We start from the raw sequence: 23133 nt of genomic DNA, 5'->3' as shown, positions 1-23133 counted from the left end.
CATCCATCCCCTCACATAATTACTGTGTGTGTGTGTGTGTGTGTGTGTGTGTGGTTAGAACACTTAAATTTCAAGTATACAGTACAGTATTATTAACTATAGTCACCATGGTGTACATTAGATCCTCAGAATTTATTCATCTTATAATTGAAAGTTTGTACCATTTGACTAATTTCTCCCTGTTTCTCTCATTCCCCAGCCCCTGGATGCTACCATACTACTCTCTGCTTCTATGAATTTGACCTTTTTAAAAATTAGATTCCACATATAAGTGTGGGGAGGGAGAGAGAAGGAACTTTCCTCTACCCTCAAGTTTATTTTCAGCTGGTCTAATAATTGAATCTACATGAGACAGATTAACAAAAGAAAATAACCAAATTTAATTACATATGTATGTATGGGAACCCCATATACATGAGAGAGTCAGAGATCCCACATAGGTGAGAGGCTCAAGAACACAAAGTTAAAATGAGGTATAAATGGCATTTTGAGCTAAGGATGAGATAAGACACCTTGGGATTTCAAAGGGAAGGAAGGTCATTCACTGGACAATAAGAAAAACAGATATGCAGTAATTAGAAGTTTGCCCTGCTCTATATATAGGCCATAAAAAGGTATCTCTGGTAATAATTTTTACTATGAACAAGGCCCTTAATTTAAATTCTTCTAGGTAGTTGGTTGTGAGGAGCAAAAGCAGAACTTTCTCTTGAGCCCACAGGGTCTTGGTTGCCTTTAGCTCAAAATAATACACAAACCACGGAGGCACATCTTGGGCTGACTCATTCTGAACCACTACAAAGTGCTACCATACAGTATTTGCCGTTCTCTGTCTGGCTTGTTTCACTTAGCATAATGTCTTTCATGTTCATCCATATTGTCTTTGATTCCTTATAATTTCAACACTCCACTCTCTCTAAAAAAATCAATGGAAAAAATACCCTTGGGTGGGAATTAAAAAAAAATTTTTTTAAAGAATACTGTTTTCTTAAAATAAGTAAATAAAATGCATTTCATTTTCAAAATTGAGCTATCAGCTGTTAAAGTGTATATACATTTTTGGGGGGACACCTCGTATATCTAGCTGTGTATTTCTTTTTTGTTTAGCCTTCTTGGGATTTGTTATGCTTCCCAAATCTATAGATTTGTGTTTTGTACCAGTTCTGGGACATTCTCATTATTATCTTTAACAATTATGTCTTTCCCATTCTCATTAGTCTTTGCATCTGAAATTTCTATTAGGTTGTATGATAAATCATTCTCATTCTGTTCATCATGTCTCTCAACATTCTTTCCATACTTTCCATCTCTTTATTTCAGACTAGCTTTCTAGGCAATTTCTTCAGATTTATCTTCTAAATTACAAATTCTCTCTTCAACTGTTTCACCTACCTGTGGTGTTTTGTGTATGGTTATGTGTAGATTTTATTGAAATGTTATCCATTGATTTTTAAATTTCATTGATTACATTTTAATTTCTAGGAGGATTTTGGGGATCCTGGTTCTTTTTAAAATTCTGACAGGTCACAAATTTTCAGAACTCCCCCCTCACCTGGAGCCAAGGCCAAAAAAAACCACATGATTTCTTGGTACCTCCCTTCGACAGCAGAAAGATTTTTATTTTTTATAGCCCACCCTTTCTTGGAGATTATAGCCCTTCTACAGAACCTGACTTCTGTGGGAGCTTCTCTGTTTCAACTCCCTACTGCAGACACACCAAAGGCTTTGTATGCTGGTCCTAAATTACTCATTAAAAGCCAAGCCTCTAGGTCCTGGTTTATAAAATGCCCTTAGGATTTCCATAGCTCCAAGTTTAGCTCACTACCCTGATTTTAATTCTATTTTTTTGTCACGTGGGATTTTCTTTACTCTCCTTTAAGCTCAGTTATGCATTTTCTGTCGTCATCTTTAGCTATCTGGTGAAATGGTTCTTCATAGTATTAACTTTCCATATTGTCAGAATCAGGCATCCTTTCCAATGAAGGTTGTTAGATAAAACACAGGATGTTCAGTTGAATTTGAATTTCAGATAATCACATAGATTTTTTTTTTTTTTTTTTTGGTATAAGAATATTCCATGATATATTATTCATTGTTTATCTGAAATTCAAATTTTACTGGATGCCCTGTGTTTTTTATTTGCAAAATCTGGCCACCTTACCTCCAGTCCAACTCCTGCCACTTTCCCCCTCATTCACTGTGCTCCAGCCACAAAGGCCTTTCTGTCACTCAAAAGTCCCAGGCTCATTTCCAGTCTCAGAGCCCTTATGCTTGCTTTTCCCTTGCCTGGAAAATTCTTAGTTTAGATCTTCACACAGCTGGTTTCATATCATTTACATTTCAGCTCAAATGTAATTGTATCTCAACTTCATTTCTTGTCAGTCTCCATCATCACTACTCATAAAACTTAATACCTTCTGAAATTATATTATTTTACTTGTATTTTTGTCCTTTGTCCCCATAGAAGAGGGCAAGGGCCTTGTTAGTTGCTATATTCCCTAGCACCTGAAACAGTGCCTGGTGCTTAGCAGGTACTGAATAAATATTTGTTGGATGAATGATAGTCAACCCAAATCCTTCTCTGCAAGATTTAAAGTTATGAAGACCTGTTGAAGGTAGACCAGCTGGCCTTAACCAAAAACAACAGCAGCAAACATTTCAAGAAAAGTAAAGAATTTTAAACGAAATTGCCTTGAAGAAAGGGCTGGTTTCTACTGTGACTGACTGATGCTGGAAAATCATCCAGACCCAGTATCTCCTTGCAGAGCTTGTGCTCTAGTGAGCGGTGACCGAATGGGGAATACCTGGCTTAACTCCACACTGTCATGTTTAGCTGTGAGACTGAGGGCCTATGGAGGACCAGTGTTTTCACTGCAGTTCTTGTGGCAGTGAGACACAGTGGGGCAATCAACTCCCTGGACTTTCTCTTCGTGCTGGTGTACAGAAGGCAGGCAGAGCCCCCCTTCTGACTTGGGTCCCCACAAATCTGGGTGTTTAAAGGCTATTCAAGACAAAGTGGAAACCTCAGAGAAGGGGCTAATTTTAATACAAACTAATAAAATGTTAAAGGAGCCAGGCTGGTAAGTATACCTCCAGTTTGAAAAATTTGGAGGTGACAGATGGTATGGTGGGGTCTGCAAGTGTCTGTTGGGGGTAGATAAATTATAAGCAATTAGGTGTTGGTGAAGCATAAATTGAGACAGAAAAGGCTAAAATGGCTGGAGCCCTGGTGGTGTTGCACAGTGGTTAGAGTGTCTACTGGCATCAAAGGATTGTGGGTTTGATTCCAGGTCAAATGCAGGTTGCAGGCTGGAGGTTGCAGGTTGGATCCCAGCCATGGTCCTGGCACATGCTGGAGGCAGATGGATGTGTCTCTCTCACATCAATGTTTCTCTGTCTCTCCCTGTCTCTCTCCCCTTCCCTCCCCTCCTTCTACTCTCTAAAAATCAATGGAAAAAATATCCTCAGGTGAGGATTAACAAAAATTTTTTTTAATAAAATAAAAACGACTGGAGAGAGAAGTAGGAGGGGACTGGATTTGGGTGGGGCTTAAAAAGACCACGTCAAGAAGCTTGGTCTTTACCGAAAAGGAGAGTACCCCAGAGCCACAGTGGATTCTGAGCAGGGGTGACTCCAGTCTCTGGATGTGACTTGTACTTGGAGCGGTCTCCCCTATTCCTGTGTCCTGTAGGGAACAACACTGCAACTAAGACTAGTTAGAAACCTTTAACAGTCCTTGAAGAAAGATTATAAAAGTCTGAAGAAGCAGAACGGTAATTTTAATAATTGTAGTCAAGAATTAAACCAGGCACTTACTAAACTCATTACATAATCTTGTTTGCCTCGCAGCGACCCAACCTAGTAGGCACTAGTGTTAACATCTCCGATTTACAGGTAAGGTTAAAAAAAAAAATTTGAGAGGATCAGTAACTTGCCCAAGATCACTCAGTACCCAAGTTCACTAGACCGCTCTCTCTATTCCCTTGGACTAAGGATTGGAAGGGGCGGGGGCGGGAGAAGGCGGCCGTGAAAAACATTTAGGAGGTAAATAATAATGGAGGAGGAGGGGAGGAGAGGGAAGGGGAGGGCAGGGGAGAGGGAAGGAGAGGAGCAGGGGAAGATGAACGAGACTATAAAGGCGATTTCATTCATCACACATTCGAGACCTTATAGTGAGCTTCGGCGTCAGGGGCGAGCAGCTAACGGTCTAATGTGATATAAAACTTCCACAATTGCAGAGCGACAACGTCACTGCAGGCCATCTCCCCCACATCGCCGCAAACACGAGACCTGCCAAGGCTCTCAGCGGCGCAGCCCCGGACCTCAGGCCCCGCCCCGCTCGCCCCGCCCCGCCCCGCAGGGGGCGTTTCCGCGGCCACGTGGTCCGGCGTCGCGCGCGGTCCTCTCCCGGCGCCGGTGCTTCCGCGTTGGCAGCATCTGAAGCGGCGGCGGCGCAGGAACCCCAGCGGCAGGCCCAGCGGAGCTGGAGACCACGGAGGGCACGGCGCGGGTGCGCCTGCCGGGCCCCCTGGTGGGCAGCGCGATCTACACCTCGCCGGGCGCCCCGAGAGGTAGGTCCACCGCGGACCCACCGTCCGTGCTTGCGGGACCCGCGGCCGTGTCCACCCCTCCTCAGCCGTCGCTCCCCGGCCTGGCCCAGAGGTGGGGGCCCCTCCTGCGCCCAGCGCCCAGCTTCCTGCTCCCAGAGCCCGGCGCCCCGCGCCCAGCTCAGCCGCCCCCCGGCTCCGGGAGTCGTCCACCCGCCTCCCCGCGCCGAGCGCCGCCTGGCGCCAGCCGTAGACGTTCCACACCGACCATCCAAAGCGAGGCCCTGAGCGTCTTAGGTTATTATTATTTAATTACAACTACCCCAAAAAATCACTTCACACGAACATTTTCTTTTCCCTTATTTGTTTTCACAGAACAAAATGGCTAATAATGTGTGAAATCGAGACACTGTAGTTCTCATTGTGATATTTGTGCAACTATGGAAAAAGTGCTGGGAAGGACTTTTAGGGTTGGTGGATCCCATTTTGCAAAGGAGAAAACAGACCCTGAGAGGTTACATGGATGTTGGAAATTCACCCAACTAGATAATGGTACAACAGAAATGAGAACCCAAAGCTGTTTTTAAATAGACTTTTGAAAGCGGGAAATGGTAAATTTCATTTAACGATGTGAAAAGGAGGTTCATTTGGTCTGGGATTAATCTTGTTAGTGCCCCTTCCTTTTCAAACATTATTTTCTTATTTCAGGCTTACTACTTCTTGGCTTCTAAAGAAAATGGCAGAAACATCATCAGAACCTTCTGGGCAGCTTGTTGTACACTCAGACACTCACAGTGACACTGTCCTGGCTAGTTTTGAGGACCAGAGGAAGAAAGGCTTTCTCTGTGACATTACTTTAATCGTAGAGAATGTGCATTTCCGGGCCCACAAAGCCTTACTGGCTGCCAGTAGCGAATACTTTTCCATGATGTTTGCTGAAGAGGGGGAGATCGGCCAGTCCATTTATATGCTGGAAGGCATGGTAGCGGACACGTTTGGTATCCTGCTGGAGTTTATCTACACAGGTTATCTCCAGGCCAGTGAGAAAAGTACAGAACAAATCCTGGCTACTGCTCAGTTCTTAAAAGTCTATGACCTGGTAAAGGCATACACAGACTTTCAAAATAGCCGTAGCTCCCCAAAGCCAACAACTTTGAACAGGGCTGATGCTCCAGTGGTGGTTATTTCTAATAAGAAAAATGATCCACCGAAGCGGAAACGGGGAAGACCAAGAAAAGTCAACAATTTGCGGGAGGGGAAATCAGAACTGGCTGCAGAGGAAGAAATACAGCTGAGAGTAAACAATTCAGTTCAGAACAGACAAAACTTTGTGGTTAAAGAAGGAAATGATGATGTACTGAATGAACAGACTGCAGCAAAAGAAATGGAAGAATCTGAGCCTGCTTGTGAGCCAGGTAGAGGGGAGGGAATGCCCGCTGAAAAAGATGAGAACTGTGATCCTAAGACCCAGGAAGGGCAGGACCAACAGACTCGGTACAGCAAGCGGAGGATTCAGAGATCCATCAAACTGAAAGATTACAAACTTGTTGGGGATGAAGAAGACCAGGGTTCAGCCAAGAGGGTCTGTGGAAGGAGAAAGCGTCCAGTTGGCCCTGAGGCCCGTTGTAAAGACTGTGGCAAAGTCTTCAAGTACAATCACTTTTTAGCAATCCACCAGAGGAGCCACACAGGTAATTACACTTTCACAGCTTATTGGAATGTATTTTGGAGTAGTGATGATAATAGCTTTCGTTTATTGTGCAACTTCTAGGTCACGGGCATTGTAATAAAGCCTTTATATGTCTTACTGCATTTAGTTCTCACAACACCCTGTGAGACGGGTTATATTATCCCCATTATACAGATAAAGAGACCAAGTCCCAGAAAGCTTAAATAAGTTGCCCAGGTTATCCATTTAGTGCCAGAGCTGGGATTTGAACCCAGGTAGCCTGATTCCAGAACCTCTCGTATTTGTAATTGTTGGTTTAAGGCTGTAATGTCCAGGTATTAGCCACATTTATTCGGCTTTCTGACTCGAACATTCCTCATCTTGACCATAGCTATGCTTTTGGTCTGAGTGGACAGCTTTCTTAGCTGTCTAGCTCTAATCTTGCTGTAAATGTCTTTTTCATCCCTCTAGCCCAGTACTGGCCAAGAGACCCTTCTGTGATGATGAAAATGTCATCATCAGATATAGTGCTGTCCAATGTTGTGGCCACTAGCCATATGTGGATTTTTAGCATTTGACTTGTGCTCAAGTGCTCATGTGGCAAGTGTGACTGAGGAACTGAAATTTTAAATTTATTTGAAGTAATTTAAATGGCCACCATATTGGACAGTATAGCCCTAGCCAGAAATCCCTTCTTCTTTTAACCCTCCCTTATACATACACCTAGCTCACTCTGGGTTCAATTGTAGTTACTGGTAAAATACCCCTCAACTTAACTGTAAGCCTATGTATAGGGACTGGTGCCTAAGTTTTCTGTCATCCAGCAGCTTGCTGTCATCTGACCCAGCAGCAGCTAGCACTGTGGTTCTGAACCTGGGTGCACCTTAGCATTACCTACGAAATTTCTAAAACTACCAGTGCCTGGGCCCTAGCCCCAGAGCTTCTGATTTAATTGTGTTTTGGGAACTTGGTGTTTTTAAAATAGGTGAAAACCCTGAATTCTGGTTCTTTGAACAAAGTAGACACTTGAGGAATATTTGTTGAACAGCATAGTTTAAAGAGTTAAATAGTTCTACAAGGTTTTTTTTAAGGAAAATAGTACATGGGATCTTTCGTTTTGCCCCAGTATTCTGAAAGTTTCCAGTGAATCACTTTAGAGTGGGTCTCTCTAGAAACTCATACCTGTCAGTTCCAGAAAGTTTCCTGAAATTATTTCATAGATGATTTCTCTTCTCTGTTTCCTCTCATTCTGGAACTCCTGTTACTTGGTTGTTGAACTTCTTGCACCCATCCTCTAACTTCTTTATCTTTTCTCTCCTCTTTTCCGCCTGGGAGATTTCCACTTACTATTTTGGCCCTTACAGTTTTTTTAATTTCTGTGTTGTTTTTTTCACTTCTAGGTGCTCTTTTTTCTTTAAATTCCTTTTTTTTTTTTTTTTAATTTTATTAAAATTTTGTTTTGTTGTTGCACAATGTAATCTCTTATCTCTGTGAGTATGTTTACAATAACATTTACTTATTTGTTAGGTTTTAACATTTTATTCACCTTGGGCAGTTTCTGTTTTCTGCAAGCTGCCCTTTTTTCTTGTTTTGGCATCTGTTTCAACTACTAGAGGCATTCCTTGAATGATTTTTTTTTTTTAAAAATCAATCTTTTAAGAATGGTTTCCTAAGAGCTTCTGGCAAGTCTATGGGTATGGAGAGGGCCTGTAGACAATGTCCTCGCTGGGGGTGGCATGGCTGGCCCCCACTTCCTTGCTGATGCTCTTGTCTTGGGCTCTTCACATTCCAGGGAAAGACTCCCCACTCTCCCACCTGGAGGCTATAGGCTCCCTGCCACCAGTGTCTAGAGCCCGAGGGAAAAGGCTGGGGCAAGTCTCATCATTCCAAACATAAACTTTGACCTGCTCTCCCTGTGGTTGTCCCACTACACTGGACTGGGAGACCTCTAATCCAGAGACCCTGTAGTCCAGAGACCTTTTGTTTTACCCTCTAGAGGGAACATTCTCCATCTTCTGTTGGGGAGAGAGCCAGTCTCCTGGCTCCATGGAGTAGGAGACTGGATCTGAGGGTTCTAACCACCTTTGAAACAGATGTCATTTATCCTCTTACTCCCATTTTCAGAGAACAGGTACCACCAACTCCTGAGTGTTCTGGAGCCTCTGTCTTAAGAGTTAGGTTGTATCTCAGCATTCCTCACTGCTGGCATTGACTCATCTGTTACAGCTTGCAGAATTTTATTGCTAATATTGTTTCTCCTGTTCATTGGCCTTTTGGTTATGTTCCTTTTAAGAGAAATCCCTTTATTGTTATTTTAATTTGAGAATGAACAGAAAGATGTGCAGATTCTTGCTTATATCAATTTTCTGGGGCTCTTATTCCAGGAGAGCGACCTTTCAAATGTAATGAGTGTGGAAAAGGCTTTACCCAGAAGCATTCCCTGCAGGTCCACACCCGGATTCACACAGGCGAGCGTCCGTACACCTGCACCGTATGCAGCAAGGCTCTTACCACCAAGCACTCCCTGCTGGAGCACATGAGCCTGCACTCAGGTAGCCAGGCTTGCACTGGAGGGCAGTTGCCACCAGGTTCCCATTCCCAGGGTGGGCATTACCGTGATCTAAATAATCTCTTCTCAGCCTGGTGCTATTTCCTACATGGTATCATTGAAAGACAGAATTAGGCACTTGTTAGAGTGCAGTTTAGAGTTCTGCACAGCATCAAGCTTTAAACTAGGACTTACTATAAACTGGCTGCTGGGGAGTTTAGTGTGCAGACTTGTTTTAATGACCAGAACTTGGAATTATTTTCCTTTGGATGCCTTTGAGGGAAAACTTGAATTCTCCAGTTCTACTTCAGTCTCCACCATTCCCTATTGCCTTACATGCTTTTGCACATTTATGTTACTGTAGTAGACTCTGAAGCCTTTGTAGACAAGTCACTAGTATCATGTTTTGAAAATGGGGATCTGGGCCCACAGTGGTGTTTACCATATTAGAGAGCATCCTAGTTCTTTATAGTTTTTTGCATATTTTAGTGTTTTGTTTTTTTATTTGGCAGGACAGAAGTCTTTTACCTGTGATCAGTGTGGAAAATATTTCAGCCAGAAAAGACAACTAAAGAGCCATTATCGAGTTCATACAGGTACAATAAACTGAGAGAAAATTTGGATTGGTGGGCGAGAAATGCAAATACAAGTTATTTCTGAAACATTGGGTTTGTATTGTAGAAGATAAATGAGTATTTAGAAAAAGTCTTAATTAAAAGCAATCTGAATTAGATGTCCTTGTGTTATTCTCACTACCTTGTGATTTGTGTTTAATTTTTATACTATAATTTTGGTGCCACGTGCAGAAACCCTACAGAATTCATATATTTCAAAAGTGCCACTTGACTACGAGGTGCCAGTAGATTGGTTGTTAGTGGTGCCTGGAGAGAGATGTCACTACCACACAGCTGTCAGTCCAGGCTTTCTCCAACCTGGCTCCACCCACTGACCTTTTTTCTTTCCTGACAACCCATAAGAAATGAATGTGGGGGAGGGAATGTCATTTGAGATTAATTGGCCACAGTCATGCCAATCCTTTGAGGGAAAAAGGAGATTGTATTTAGGAAGACTGGAAGGGTCCCAGCTTTCTTAGGAAGCAGTAAATTGAGATGTATAGGAAAATATTAACTTACCAAATTAATTTAAAAACTATTGTGGTTTAATTAAAGTACCATATTTAAAGTGATTATTTTTCAGGGAAATGCTATAATACAAATCACTGTTTCCATGAGCAGGAGTTACCTTCCCTAGACGGCTCTGGTTTGTTCGGTGTGCCACTAGGTGTCACTGTGTTGTTCTTTGCTTTGCACACATAAGCACATCTCTTGCCTAGATAGAATTCAGTTTCACCTCCAGCATAAACACCTTCGATTTTAAGAAAAACTGTGTGCTCCCTCTAGTTCTGGAGACCCCACTTATAGCCAGCAAAAACGGCCTTGGGCCACAGCCTTCCAGACATATTTGTTGTTTATAGAAGTCCTGTTCCCAGCAGCCTCCCCAGGCTCCAAGATGGCAGAAAGATGAACTGACACTTTTTTTATTGTCACGACAAGGCCACTCATTACCGGAATGCAACCACTGCCATCGCAAATTCATGGATGTGTCTCAGCTAAAGAAACACCTACGAACACACACAGGTAAAACTCTGTCTCATCTTTCCTTTCTAGTATACTTTAAGTTTTCAGGAGAGTAAGGAATGAAGTACTTGGAGTTCCCTCCTCAGATTGTTTATTGTAGATTGGGTGGGAATTTTATAATTTATAAGCCCAAGCAGAATGCTGTCAGCATCTGTAGGGAAATCACATCTCTGTATATTAGCAAAACAGAGCTTACTTACTGAGCACTTTCACCTAGGGAGATTTATCTAATACCACAAAGTAGTATAAGTCAGAGTCTGGTTCTGTGTTTCACTCTTAATTTACTTCAGCATTCAAGATTATCAAGATACCTTTTTTAGAAAAGGAAGCAAAATGAAACATACCAAGGTAACATAGGCACTGAGGACTTTTTTCCACTTTCTCTCCTAGAATCAGTATTTATAACTGAAGCATTGTCACTTCCAGAAAAATCAGTTTCAGGGATAAAGAGGAATCGGGAGTGAATAGGGCATGTCAGAGTCTTTCATATAAGATGAGAAAAGTACAGGTGTGGACTTTTAGACCTTTGGGTAGGAGCACTTAAAAATCCATTAGATATGTCTAAGAAGAGTATTCTAATGTAGGTTAATTATTTAATGGTCCTGTTAAATTGCCTGCTAAAATTATATATCAGATTGATTTATGTTGCTTTGGACATTTTTTGAAAATGTAAGATTTTCTCTTTAATCTGCTTTCTTGAAGCAAATGTCTTATAGGGGATGAATTTAATGAAAATGTGTCTTGATACAATTTTTCTACAGACATTATCATTAATAAGTTCTGTGAAATTTAATTTGTCCACTTGGCACATTACTGAACAGTTACTGAGTACCAAGCAGTGCTTTGGGTCCTGACGATACAGCGATGAGTGAGGTAGACAGAGCCTCTGCTCTTGAGGGGCTAACATTCAAACAGGGGAGACAAAGAATAACTGTGTAGCCCGTTAGGCAAGGGTAAGTGCAATGAAGACCTCAACACAGAGTAAGGGGACAGGGTGCAGGAAGGGGAGCTGCCCTTTTATGTGGGGACTTGTCTGGGAAGGCCTCACTGACAAGGTGACATCTGTGATGGAGATCTAAATGTGGGGAGCAAATAAGCCATTGTGGCTATCCGGGAGAAGAGCATCCTAGGCAGAGGGAATGGCATGTTCAAAACCCTGAGACAGGAGAGTTTTTGACATGCTGGAGAAATGCCAGGAGGCAGGAGTGGCTGAGGCACAGCCAGGATGCTGGGAGAAGGAATGGGGTAGGTGCCATCAGAGGCAACTGGAGTCCGTGTAAGGCAGGGGCTTTCAGTCTACCTGTGTGCTTCAGTCGCCTGAGAAGCTTTCAAAAAGAAAAGGTTTGGTCCCACCCCAGAGATTCTGACTGAATTGACCTGAGGTAGGGCCTTGGAATTGGAATTGGCATTTTTAAAAGGTCTTCAGTTGATTCTAGTGTGCACTCAAGCTTAGGAACTTTGGAGGCATGCCCTGGCTGGTGTGGCTCAGTTGGTTGGGCGTTGTCGTGTGCACCGAAAGGTTGCTGGTTCCATTTCCTGTCAGGGCACATGCCTGTGTTACAGACTCAATCCCCTGTAGGGGGCATGCAGGAGGCAGCCAGTCGATATTTCACTCTCACATAGATATTTCCCTCTCTCTCTTCCTCCCTTCCTCTCTAAAAATCAATAAAGAATTCTTAACAACAACAAAAAACTTTGGAGGCCACAGTAAACTCTTTGGATTTCATTCAGAAATGACTTTAGCAAGAGGATTGACGTGATGTGACTTAGAGTTTTAATAGGATCACTCCAGTTCCCACGTGGGGTGCGGTGAGGCAGGGGTGGAGGCACCCATTAGGAGGGTGGAGAGACTCAGGAGGCTGTTGCAGTAATCGGGTTTGGCACAGCGTTGCAGCAGTGGAAGTGGTGATAAGTGTCCAATTGTGGCTCTATTTTGAAGGAAGAGTCAGTGTGATTTGCTCATGATTGGATGGGGGAGGCGGTGAGAGAAAGACGAGGCAGAAGCAACTGGAAGGATGAAAAATCGGAAGACTATGGGAGGAGCAAAGCAAGAGTTAGACTTTGGACATGTGGGCTCTTAGATGTCTATTTGACATCCAAGTGCAGATGTGGAGGAGACAGCTAGAGTTAGGGGAGACATGCTAGCAGAGAGATAAACTCACATGCTTACACATCTGCCTGGAAACAGCATGTGAAGCTGTGAAGAGAAGACCTGGGGGAGGGGGGGAGCTGAGGTGCCATGGTTATGTTGAAGAGCACCAGAGATGAGACATTTCATCTTGGTTTTGTCTTCTGAGTATAGGGTATTAGTGAGGCTTCTGGTCTTTTTGAGATGTCACCTTGAAGTGGGGACAAAAAGGAACAGAAGTCCTTTCTTTGTAATCCTAGCAAACTCTTCTCCACCTTCTAGTTTGAAGAGAAGCAGAAGAGGGAAGTGGAAGATATATGATGGGTAAAAAAGGAGACAAAAAGTACTCTGTAAAGTGGTTTGTTACACTTACAAATAAGAAATCAAACCCATCCAAAAATTGGACTCTTTGAGGGTAGGGATTGTGACCCACCTGCCTCTAGCACAGAAAATATGCACAATGCTGATGAAAGAGTTGGCGTGCCACTTCCCTGCTCCCTGGGCAGATTGGAAAGTTTAGGGAGAGGCCTCCTGGCAGAGTTGTTGCCCACCTCTGCAGACAGTGGTATGAACAGACCTTAGCTGGCAGGTCATGCTGAGAAGGCCAGAGCAAGAAGCACCAATCGTAGCAGTGGGGAGCACACTCAGTTGGAAAACTGTGACTGTTATCTCTTAGCTCTTTAAATACAAAACTCTCTTTGGGTTAGATGTCTCCCTGTGCCAAACCCGAAAATAAGAAATACTCTTTTCCTAAGAGAACATCTTCAGTGAGGCAGATGCGTTTTGAAATGGAGGCAAGGCATCAGGCAGGTGGGCAGTGCCTGTCAGGTCCCCACGCCTTGGGCTCTCATACTCACCTTATGTCTCTACCTGGAGCTAGTCAGGTTTTCAGGGACTGAACCAATCATAGGACTGATAAACCAGTGAATGTATTAACTTAAAAAAGAGACTATACCTTTCTGTTGCCCACAGTACCACCTTCCTGACATCAGTGTACCTGAAAACCATGTTAGTGATCAGAAGATTGCTTGGTGAGCCGGGGGCAAGTTCAGGGAATTGGCCCAGGCCATGGAGAAGCCTGGTGAGTGACCTCAGACCCCACAGTACAGTAACAACCCTCTAGTGTCCCTGTCCCTTGCATGACGTTAGATAAACACTGATTCTGCCTGATAGGCTCCCACTCACATGTAGATGCCCTGCTTAGTAATATATCATCCAGTTAATTAAATCACAGCTTTCATTCACAGCCTCGTTTTGATAGAATGGATTTGAAGCTTCCCAGATCTCCTCAGCCATGTATGTCTAGACCATCTATTAATGTTGCTTGTCCCCATCTTAGTGAGCTCTGGGGGCCTCTCACTGTAGCTTACCCTTACAGAGTCTACATGCAATCTAGTAAGAGTCTCACCATGATGCGAGCCCGGTATAGGTGTGAACACAGTGACAGAAATGATTCCCTTTCCCTGGGAAGATCTGGGATAGCATCCCAGAAGAAGGCCTGCATCTTGAAGCCAGAGTAAGTGCTGCATGGACAAAGGAAGTGGGAAGAGGCTTTTCCAGACACGAACAGGGTGTGCGGAGCTTGAGGCTGTGAGAAGCTGGCATCCAAGGGCCGCAGCAAGGATTTCCATGGTGAACAGCTAGAGTGAGATTGCTGAGAAGGGAGCAGATGGGGTGAGGTGGGTTCAGGGGAGATGTTTGGGCAGAGAGGAGGCGTATTTTGATTTGCGTATTGAAAAGAACTCTCTGGGAGGATGGACAGAGAGGGAGGGTCCTAGGGGTGAACCAGTTAGCTGGCTCTTTGGTGAAGGAAGACAAAGGCCTTTAAGTCAAGGGAGTGGAAAGAAGAGATGTATTTAAGAGTTTTGTCTGGAAAAAAATAGTCACTGCAAACATGAGAAAGTGTTGGTATCCAAAATACGAAAATATGAGTACCCAGTAGAAAACTAGACAGGAGACATGAAAGGCACATCACAGAAGAAGACATAGGAATGGCCAGTAGACATATAAAATGGTATTAACTCTATTAAAAGAAAACGAAATGTGCACTTCCTTTGCCCATTAGGTTGGCAGATATGTGAGGAAATGGAGAACTTTATGTTCTATTGGTGGGAACTTTCTGAAAACAATTTTGGCAATATGTGTCAAAAGGTAAACTGCCTGATTGTGAAAAGATGTTTGCATAAGGATATCCATCATAAGCAGGATTGTTTATAATGTCACAAGCTTAGAAACTGCCTCAATGTCCATCAGTAAGGGATTAGTTAGGTAAATTTTGGACAGGATATACAGTGAAACACTGGACAGTCTGGTGGGAAGGAAGAGACTGTCCTCTATGTTTCTTGAGCTGGTCTAATCAAATAGACATGAGATGGATTAACAAGAGGGGGGGAAAAAGAAGTTTAATTATACACATACATACTGGAACCCCACATACATGAGAGAGTCAGAGACAGAAAGTTAAAATGAGCTCTGCCTGGCATCTTGAGCCAAGGAATGAGGTAAGTTGCCTGGGGCTTCAGAGGGGAGGAAGGTCATTCACAGGGCGATTAGAAGAGCAGATGTTCAGTAATTAGAAGTTTGCTCCACCCTATACATAGGTATTAAAAAGTTATCTGTGGTAATAACCCTTATTATGGGCAAGAACCCAAATCTAAATTCTTTAAGGGAGAGGTAAAAGTTTCTTATGAGCCCACAGGGTCTGGATTGCCTTCAGCCCACAATAATTCACATGCCCAAGTGGCACATTCTGGGGAGGCCTGCTCTGAACCCTGTCAGTTCCATCTTTTGACACTTCCTGACGAGTTTCATATTCCAGATGTTGGGTTGACAACCGTCTCGGCCTTAAAAATAGGTCAGTTCAGTTATCTCATCTCAGGAGATGGTGATGCAGGTGGGCTCCCAAAGTTAGGCCCATGTGTAAGCAGCCAGGTATTTAATAAGGCATGTCTGTGAAAACAAGAGAAGTAATGGTTAATGATTTGAGCAGACTGGAACCCTAGGCTCTGAGGTCTGAAGGCAGCCAGTTGAGAAGATTTTTAGGTGTGTAGTTTGAAGCATTTACAGACAGAGCGGAGGCAGGCAGTGACACTGATAGGTTTCCTGGTCTGCAGTTGGAATGTCTCCGATAATCTTTCTGTAACAGTCACAGACATTGCCCGTATATGAACTGTTGTGGTGATTTCTCTGAAGTTCATGTCCAGTTGTCCCACTTTAGCTTACATGGGTTTGGGGGAAAGGCAGTTTTAGTTCTTAATGATTCCAAGTTAGAAGAGTGGGAGAAAAAATGGGAAATGTTAGTTTGGAGGGTCATAGCCAGATATTAGACAAAACTGGAATCTAGGACCCAGTTCAATTTACAGGTGGGAACAGAACCTCAAATGACAACAAAATTTAATTTCCACAAAGGTATGTTACCGAAACAACCTTTCTCTTTCAAGTCACCCCCATTTTTACCAGATAGCCAAGTTAACACTGATTTGTTTGTAAAATAAGTCTAGTTTCGATAAACTTGGCCAGTTATTTACATAAGAGCAGCAATGGAAAAATTATCCTCAAGTGAGGATTAAAAAAAGAGAGAGAAGGTAGCTCTTAATATTGGAAAGATTCCGTTTTCTTAAGCAATCAAAGTCCTGATTAAGATGACATAAAACAGAAAATTATTTTGATAAAACACAGAATCTTTGCTTTCTAGGCAGAATACTTTTCACAGTATCTTGTTGTAAGTAGTACTTTCTCCTTTTAACTTTGCTGACCTGCTGTTTCAAGCCAGAACTCACCCGTACGGCTGGCTACTTTGGTCAGCAAGGTGTTTAAAATTACTTAAATTAATGTAAGTGAATTACTTAAATTCGTGTCTATGAGTTATCTCATGACCAGTCAGCAGCGCTGGGACACAGAAATATATGATGGGTCAGCAAGGTGTCTTAAGAGAGAGGGTGGTGAGGGGAGAGGGAGAGAGGATGAGAGAGCTCTCCAAACTTGTAATTTTGCATTAGCTTACTTACAAGATTAAAGCTCATTTACTTAATTAAATTTATTCTGACCTTTTTCAGCTTAACCATTTTTAAAATTTTCTTCTTCAGAATTCCCTTTCACAAACCTTCTATAACTTTCCTTTTCCAATCTAGTTTGTCTCATTCAGAAATAGACAACGTATTTTATGACAAACCATTTTCTTTTAATTTCTTCAAAACTGCATTTCCATACATACCTTCCTTTACTGAAAGTGCATATTCCTTCCTTCCTTATTTATTAGAATTCTTAACCTTTAGTATATGATTCTAACCACTATGCTATACTCCTGAAATTAATACAGAATAATATTGAATGTAAATTGTAATTGAAAGATAAAATTTTTTAAAAATGTTTAATTACCAGAAACCTTAATTTTTAATGACAGCTAAAAAGTAAACAATTAGCATTCTTTAGATTGACAAATTTATGACTATATTTCATAACCTCTAAAAACATAGATACTAATTTACTGACAAATATATTTCATAATATTTAGAAATATATGCATCCTCAACAAAGCAAAACATATTCATTAATAGCTCCATATTTATCTTTTAATTTTTTGTTATAAGAAGTCAAAAGTAGATAGCCTTATTTAACAATTAATGTTTCAATATTTTTATCTTATTTGGAAATGACCTAGATCTTCAATAAATTTTCATTATTTAATTTAGTAAAACTCTAAGGTGTTAAGTTACCAAAGGATTGTGGGAAACTATTTTTAAGTATGTGTACTATAATGTAATTATTAAGAAAAAGTTTCACTTAAACACCTCTTATTCTACTTATATCTATTCAATTCATTAATCCTTAAAAATTATATTTAGACTGCTCATGCAAACTATGAGACATCAAAGTTAATTATTATCCCAGGCTAGGTTTCCTGCTGACAAATTTTGTAACAGAGATAACATGAACCTTTTTTTTTATAAACCATGTAAAGTTTTAAATTGAATTCGGATAACTTAAAGACATGTCAGTTTTAACCAAACCAAACTCAGACTAGCTTTTATGTGAAATATTTTCTCAGATCACATGATCCTGAAATACATTTGGGTTAGTTTTTATTATATTTTAAGAATTTTTACGTAAGCACTTCTTTGTTTAAGCCATTTAATAGAGCTTTTTTACAAATTAGCAATACTATCTGGAGATAGAAAACACTACTCAACACACGTGAACATATGGACAGATTTGGACAGAGACTTCCTGGGCTTTTGTTTTAAATTTTTAGCTAGGGGACTTGTAATAAGTTTATCAACTCAGATAAACTAAAGGATTTTTTTAATTAAAATTTGTGTAGAAAACAATCTTACAGAGACTGTAGGCCACATTTGAGCTATGGGTGCTTCTATAGTCATTTGTATTTTAAAAAAGAAACTTCTTATTCCGTGGTTTTTTTCTTCCAGCTGAGGAATTGAAGGTGATAAAAATGGGTGGGCTTTGAACTGCCTCTAGAGCTGCCTTTCTGGTTTTACAGAGATTTGTAAGATAAGGACAATTGCTCTCAATTCCCAAAGAGCTGGGTTGTAACTTAAGTGACATCATAGGTTAGCTACCCATCCAACTACATCATCCCTGAGTTGCTTTTTTCCCTCTGGGTACGGAGTTTTATTTCTAATTGTAGTTATTAAATCCTTTCAAATGTCATGTCTCAGCAGTTTAGTTAGTTTCCGGACACATGGTAGCTATTTCTAGCAGCATTAAACTATTCCATGGAATCAAGAGGGTACAAAGGTTACCTTCCAGAGTCATTCCCTGTGATAACCAAATGAAAGAACTGGCAGCCTGCATGTCACAGGCAGGCAGAAAGCCAAGCCCAGCTCTTAGGACATAGGCGATAGTTATCCCTGAGAGAAAGGATCAATAGCTATTTGGCCTGGATTTGGGAAGGAAGGAAGGGGCAACGTGAAATTGTCTCACTGGGCTCAAGAGATAATCTATTTAGAAAAACTTTTTTTTAAATTGAATTTATTCGGGTGACATTGGTTAATAAAATTATGTAGGTTTCTGGTGTACAATTCTATAACACATTATCTGTGTATTGTATTGTGTTCGCCACCCTACAAAAACCTTTTTTTAATCTTCACCGCAGGGTATTTTTTCCACTGCTTTTCAGAGAGAATGGAAGGGTGAGAGAGAGCAACATCAATGTGACAGAGACACATCAATTGGTTGTCTCTCTCACATGCCCCAACTGGGACCAGGGATCGAGCCTGCAACCGAGGTGCATGCCCTTGGCCAAAATCAAACCCGGAACCCTTCAGTCCACAGGCTGATGCTCTAACCACTGCGCAAAACCAGCCAGGGCCCTACAAAAACTTTTGAGGATCCTCCTTGAGTTTAGGAATTCTCTAATAGTGGTCCTCAGCTTGGCCTTAGACCAAGGAGTGAAAGATACCCAAGGACAGTCACCTGTAAGGGGTAACATCAGTCTTACAGTCCTTTATTTTAGATACCTCTTATAGCTTTAATTTTTCATTAGCCTATTAAATCTTTTACAGCAGATGTTTTAATGAAGATTTAAAAAAATTTTGAAGCCTTAGGATGGCTCTTGCATACCAATCAGAAATAGGTATCTGATTTTCTTTATTTGATTTGGAAGCCCTTGCTTTTAAGTGCACTTTTAAATAATCTAATCTAATTGAGACATTCCTCATAATTGCTGTTGTAATTTTAGGTTATAATTTCTTTCAGGATTAGCAGCAGTTTGGTAGGACCCTAGCCATAAATGTTCTGTACTCCTTCAGTCCCGCCTTTGACACTTCCTGACAAGTTTCACATTCCAGATGCTGGGCTGATAGATTGATCCATATCTCATTAAGCCTGCCTCAGTCATTTCTGAAGGGTATGACAGTCTGTCACTGTACAAACTTGTGCTGAATAAACTCCGGTGAAGCTTTACTGATTCTCAGTGGGGTGTCGAGCAGTCACATCTTGTGTGAGCCTTAGTCACCATCTTGTGAGATTCGTTCACTCAAGGAGGATTTCTGGAACAGTGTGCCAGGCCTGATTCTAGGCACTGGGGTGCTAGGAGTGAATAGGCCCATAAATTCTCCTACATAAGAATGGGGGTAGATAATAAATAACATGATAGCGTTGTGAGAAAACTAACTCAGGAAAGTGTACTAGGAGTGTTGGGGGCGGGGCAGTGCTTTCAGTGGTGAGGAAGCCTCCTGGTAAAGTGACATTTGAGCAGACTTAAGGTGAGTGACTCATGCTAGGAGACCCCTGGGGAAGACATGCCAGGGCGAGGGGATGTGAGTTCAGTGACTCTAAGGTGCCTGAGAGGATGAGTCAATGAGCAAGAGGAGAGTGCTGGATGAGGTTAAGGAGGCTTGGGGTTAGAAGTGGAGGTGCTCAGACAGATCTGATAGCTTGTAGGGCCAGGGCTTTGGCTTTTATCTCTGGATGGTCACCATTAGAGTGTTTGTACAGGATTGTGAAATGATCTGACTGCATTAAGGCAAGGAAGCAGGGACAGAAGTGGTGGGGAGAGACCCATGAGGAAGCTTCTAGAGAGGTGCCAGTGGCCTGGACCAGAGGTGACAGTAGAAATGGTAAGAAGTGGTTGGATTCTGGGTACACTTGGAAGGTAGCTATAAATGTAAATAATACGAAAGTCACCCTAGTGACAGGTGTCCTTAAGAATGTCAAGAGGGCTGCCTAACCAAGCAGTAAGGTATGAGAGTCTAAGTTGTCCAAGGGTGGACGACACAGGAGTGAATGTGGTGCATTCCTTTGTTTCCTGTGGATAATCGCTCACCTCCTTGTTCCAGTTTTTAAGTTTAAGGGAAAGAACCCCACACCTACACTTTTTCTGCATCCTCCTGGCACCTAGCACATAGTATAGGTACTTGGTAAGCGCTTAATGCATTCGTGCTTATTGAGGATTCAAGTGGTATCGCCTTTGTTCTTTATTATATTGTGAAACTATGGGGTGATTTTTGCTTTTTGTTTTAGGTTGAATGTATATTTCTAAATGCTTTTTTTTTAGGTGAGAAACCATTTACATGTGAAATCTGTGGCAAATCTTTCACAGCAAAGAGTTCCCTTCAGACCCACATCAGAATCCATCGGTAAAGTTATACAGATATCTCTCTCGTGTGAAGTCCTCATTCAACCCTAGTGTTCAGGAGGGTGACATATGTTACCTATCTAGTCCCTTCCCCCAAATTATTACTCCGGTAGAATTTTCTGTGTAGTTTATAATTTTAAAAAATCTTTTCAATGAAGAAATTCCTCACTTAGGCAAAATCAGGAAAACCGATGCTGGCCAGCAAAAGTTTGCACTTGATTTCATTTCTTGGATTTTGATTTGGTCTGGGGGTTGGTCCAAAGCTTAAATCTTCAATCAAAATAAATATTAAATGTAATGTTTTCTGAATGAATGTTTTCACAAAACTAGATTGGATTTAGTAGGCCTTCTAACAGCATCACAGACAACTGGGGCTACTCATTTTTATAATGTTGAAATTAGTTTGTATATACTTATTTGGCCATTAGATTAAAAAATTGGCTGTGAGAACTAAAAACAAAAAGGAATTATATGTGTAAAATATAAATATTTACTTATCTGAAATAAATACTATGGAATCATAAAATTTTTTTACATCTAGCCCAATCTCATCCACCACCCTTCCTCAGACACCACCCCCACCTTTTTTTATAAGATTAGAAACTGAAGCCCATGGAAGTTGTGAGTTGCTCCAAGTCCCTAAGTGAGTAGGAGAATCCATGACTATTACTCCCAGTCTGGTTTCCTCTGTTCTTGACTGCTTCTTCCAATAATAGGAAGTAATATATAGATCTTTCTGTCTCTAATATAAGACATGTGTTTCTTTATAGAGGAGAGAAGCCATACTCCTGTGGCATATGTGGCAAATCCTTCTCTGACTCCAGTGCCAAGAGAAGACACTGCATTCTACACACGGGCAAAAAGCCTTTCTCCTGCCCTGAGTGTAACTTACAGTTTGCTCGCTTAGACAACTTGAAGGCTCACTTGAAAATCCATAGCAAAGAGAAACATGTGGCAGATGCCAGCAGCGTCTCTGGCAGTAACAACACTGAGGAAGTCAGGAATATTCTTCAGCTGCAGCCATATCAACTCTCTACCTCCGGAGAGCAGGAAATACAGCTTCTTGTAACCGATTCTGTCCATAACCTCAATTTCATGCCTGGTCCTAGCCAAGGAATTAGCATCGTCGCTGCAGAGAGTTCCCAGAACATGACTGCAGACCAAGCTGCTAATCTCACGTTGCTCACACAGCAGCCAGAACAACTGCAGAATTTAATTCTTTCAGCTCAACAGGAGCAAACAGAACACATTCAGAGCCTCAACGTGATTGAGAGCGAGATGGAACCCTCACAGAGCGAGTCAGTGCACGTAATCGCACTTTCCAAGGAAACCTTGGAGCATCTGCATGCCCATCAAGAGCAAACAGGGGAGCTCCATTTAGCAAGTGCTGCGCATCCAGCTCAGCACCTGCAGCTGACACAGGAGTCTGCTCCGCCTCCACCCAGCCACCATGTGCCCCAGCCCACACCACTGAGCCAGGAGCAGAGCTGATCTAGAAACATTTGACTGCTCTGCTGGTCTCTTCTCCATAAGCCAACTATAACTGGATTGTGTACTTGAAGTCAGGCTTCCCGAAATGCTCACTCACAGATCCTTACAGAGATGTGGTAGCTGGCTGATGGATGCTTTGCATGCAGGCAGCAAGGTGTGTGGATCAGGTCCCATATATAGTGCTGATAGGGATTTAGCATTTCACTATTGAGGGGTTTTCATTTCATCTACTATATCTCAAAGACTTGGGTAATTTTTCACTTTGGGTATTGATTTAGACTTTTCTGTAACTACTAAATGTTCACAGCTATAGGTTACAGTCTTGCTGACCTTTCTAGTTGCAGTTTTTGTTTTTTAGGACAAAGGAAATCATATGTTGAATTGGGTAGAATGGCTGGTTTCACTTCCTTATTTCTCACAAGCAACACAATTGCCTCCATAGGTCAAGTCAGACTCCCCGACCTGCAGTGATATTTGATCTTCATGAAGTTAGAGCTTTCTTAATTATCCTGGAATAAAAATTTTATTCACTGTAATTTGTGTTAAATATACTGAATTCTAATTGGCCTCCAAAGATGTTGATTGTGTATTATGTCTGATAACTTTCTGGAGATGGGAACCTATAAGCTATTTTTATTGCAAAGTAGGTTAAATCCCGTAAAATGGACACATTATTTTTAAAAGTGAATATTTTCTCATAATCTTACTATCTTTGAGCCTTGGAGAATTAGTAGCCAGCATGTGTCTATAATTATTGTATGATTTTAGACAATTGCGAAAGATTAAATTATGTTTGGGTTAGGTTTTTCCAGCCCAACACATTTTATTTTATTGAATACTTTAACTGCTTTCTGTCCAGTATACTAGTAGGGGATTTTTAAGAAAAGAAGGTGGGTGCTGGTGCATGTGTAAACAGTGCTGGTGGAGAGTAGGAGGGACCTACCCGAAAATTAACAATCATCACATCAGTTACTTGTTTTCTCCTTTTAAACATCTTTGATTTCCACCTGAATCAAATTAA

At 41.7% G+C, this 23133-nt stretch overlaps 1 protein-coding gene across 1 annotated transcript; it reads left to right on the top strand.

Moving 5' to 3' along the window:
- Positions 1–4875: 4875 nt before the first annotated feature.
- ZBTB24 (zinc finger and BTB domain containing 24) lies at positions 4876–22686 on the top strand. Its single transcript, XM_087817547.1, has 6 exons — positions 4876–6282; positions 8597–8765; positions 9274–9357; positions 10315–10398; positions 20541–20622; positions 21392–22686. The coding sequence occupies exons 1-6, from the start codon at positions 5281–5283 to the stop codon at positions 22110–22112; spliced, it is 2142 nt and encodes a 713-aa protein (XP_087673673.1). The 5' UTR covers positions 4876–5280; the 3' UTR covers positions 22113–22686.
- Positions 22687–23133: the final 447 nt, after the last annotated feature.

The sequence above is a fragment of the Miniopterus natalensis genome, chromosome 5, assembly GCF_054644295.1.
Source record: "Miniopterus natalensis isolate mMinNat1 chromosome 5, mMinNat1.hap1, whole genome shotgun sequence".
Classification (NCBI taxonomy): domain Eukaryota; kingdom Metazoa; phylum Chordata; class Mammalia; order Chiroptera; family Miniopteridae; genus Miniopterus; species Miniopterus natalensis.
This window is presented reverse-complemented; position numbering and strand designations above follow the sequence as displayed.

What these genes read in the sequence shown, in the direction of transcription:
- ZBTB24 (XM_087817547.1), top strand. Translation starts at nt 5,281, where the DNA reads ATGGCAGAAACATCATCAGAACCTTCTGGGCAGCTTGTTGTACACTCA. An exon ending in CCATTATCGAGTTCATACAG is followed by an intron (nt 9,358 to 10,314) that starts GTACAATAAACT and finishes TGTCACGACAAG; the next exon opens with GCCACTCATTACCGGAATGC. An exon ending in ACACCTACGAACACACACAG is followed by an intron (nt 10,399 to 20,540) that starts GTAAAACTCTGT and finishes CTTTTTTTTTAG; the next exon opens with GTGAGAAACCATTTACATGT.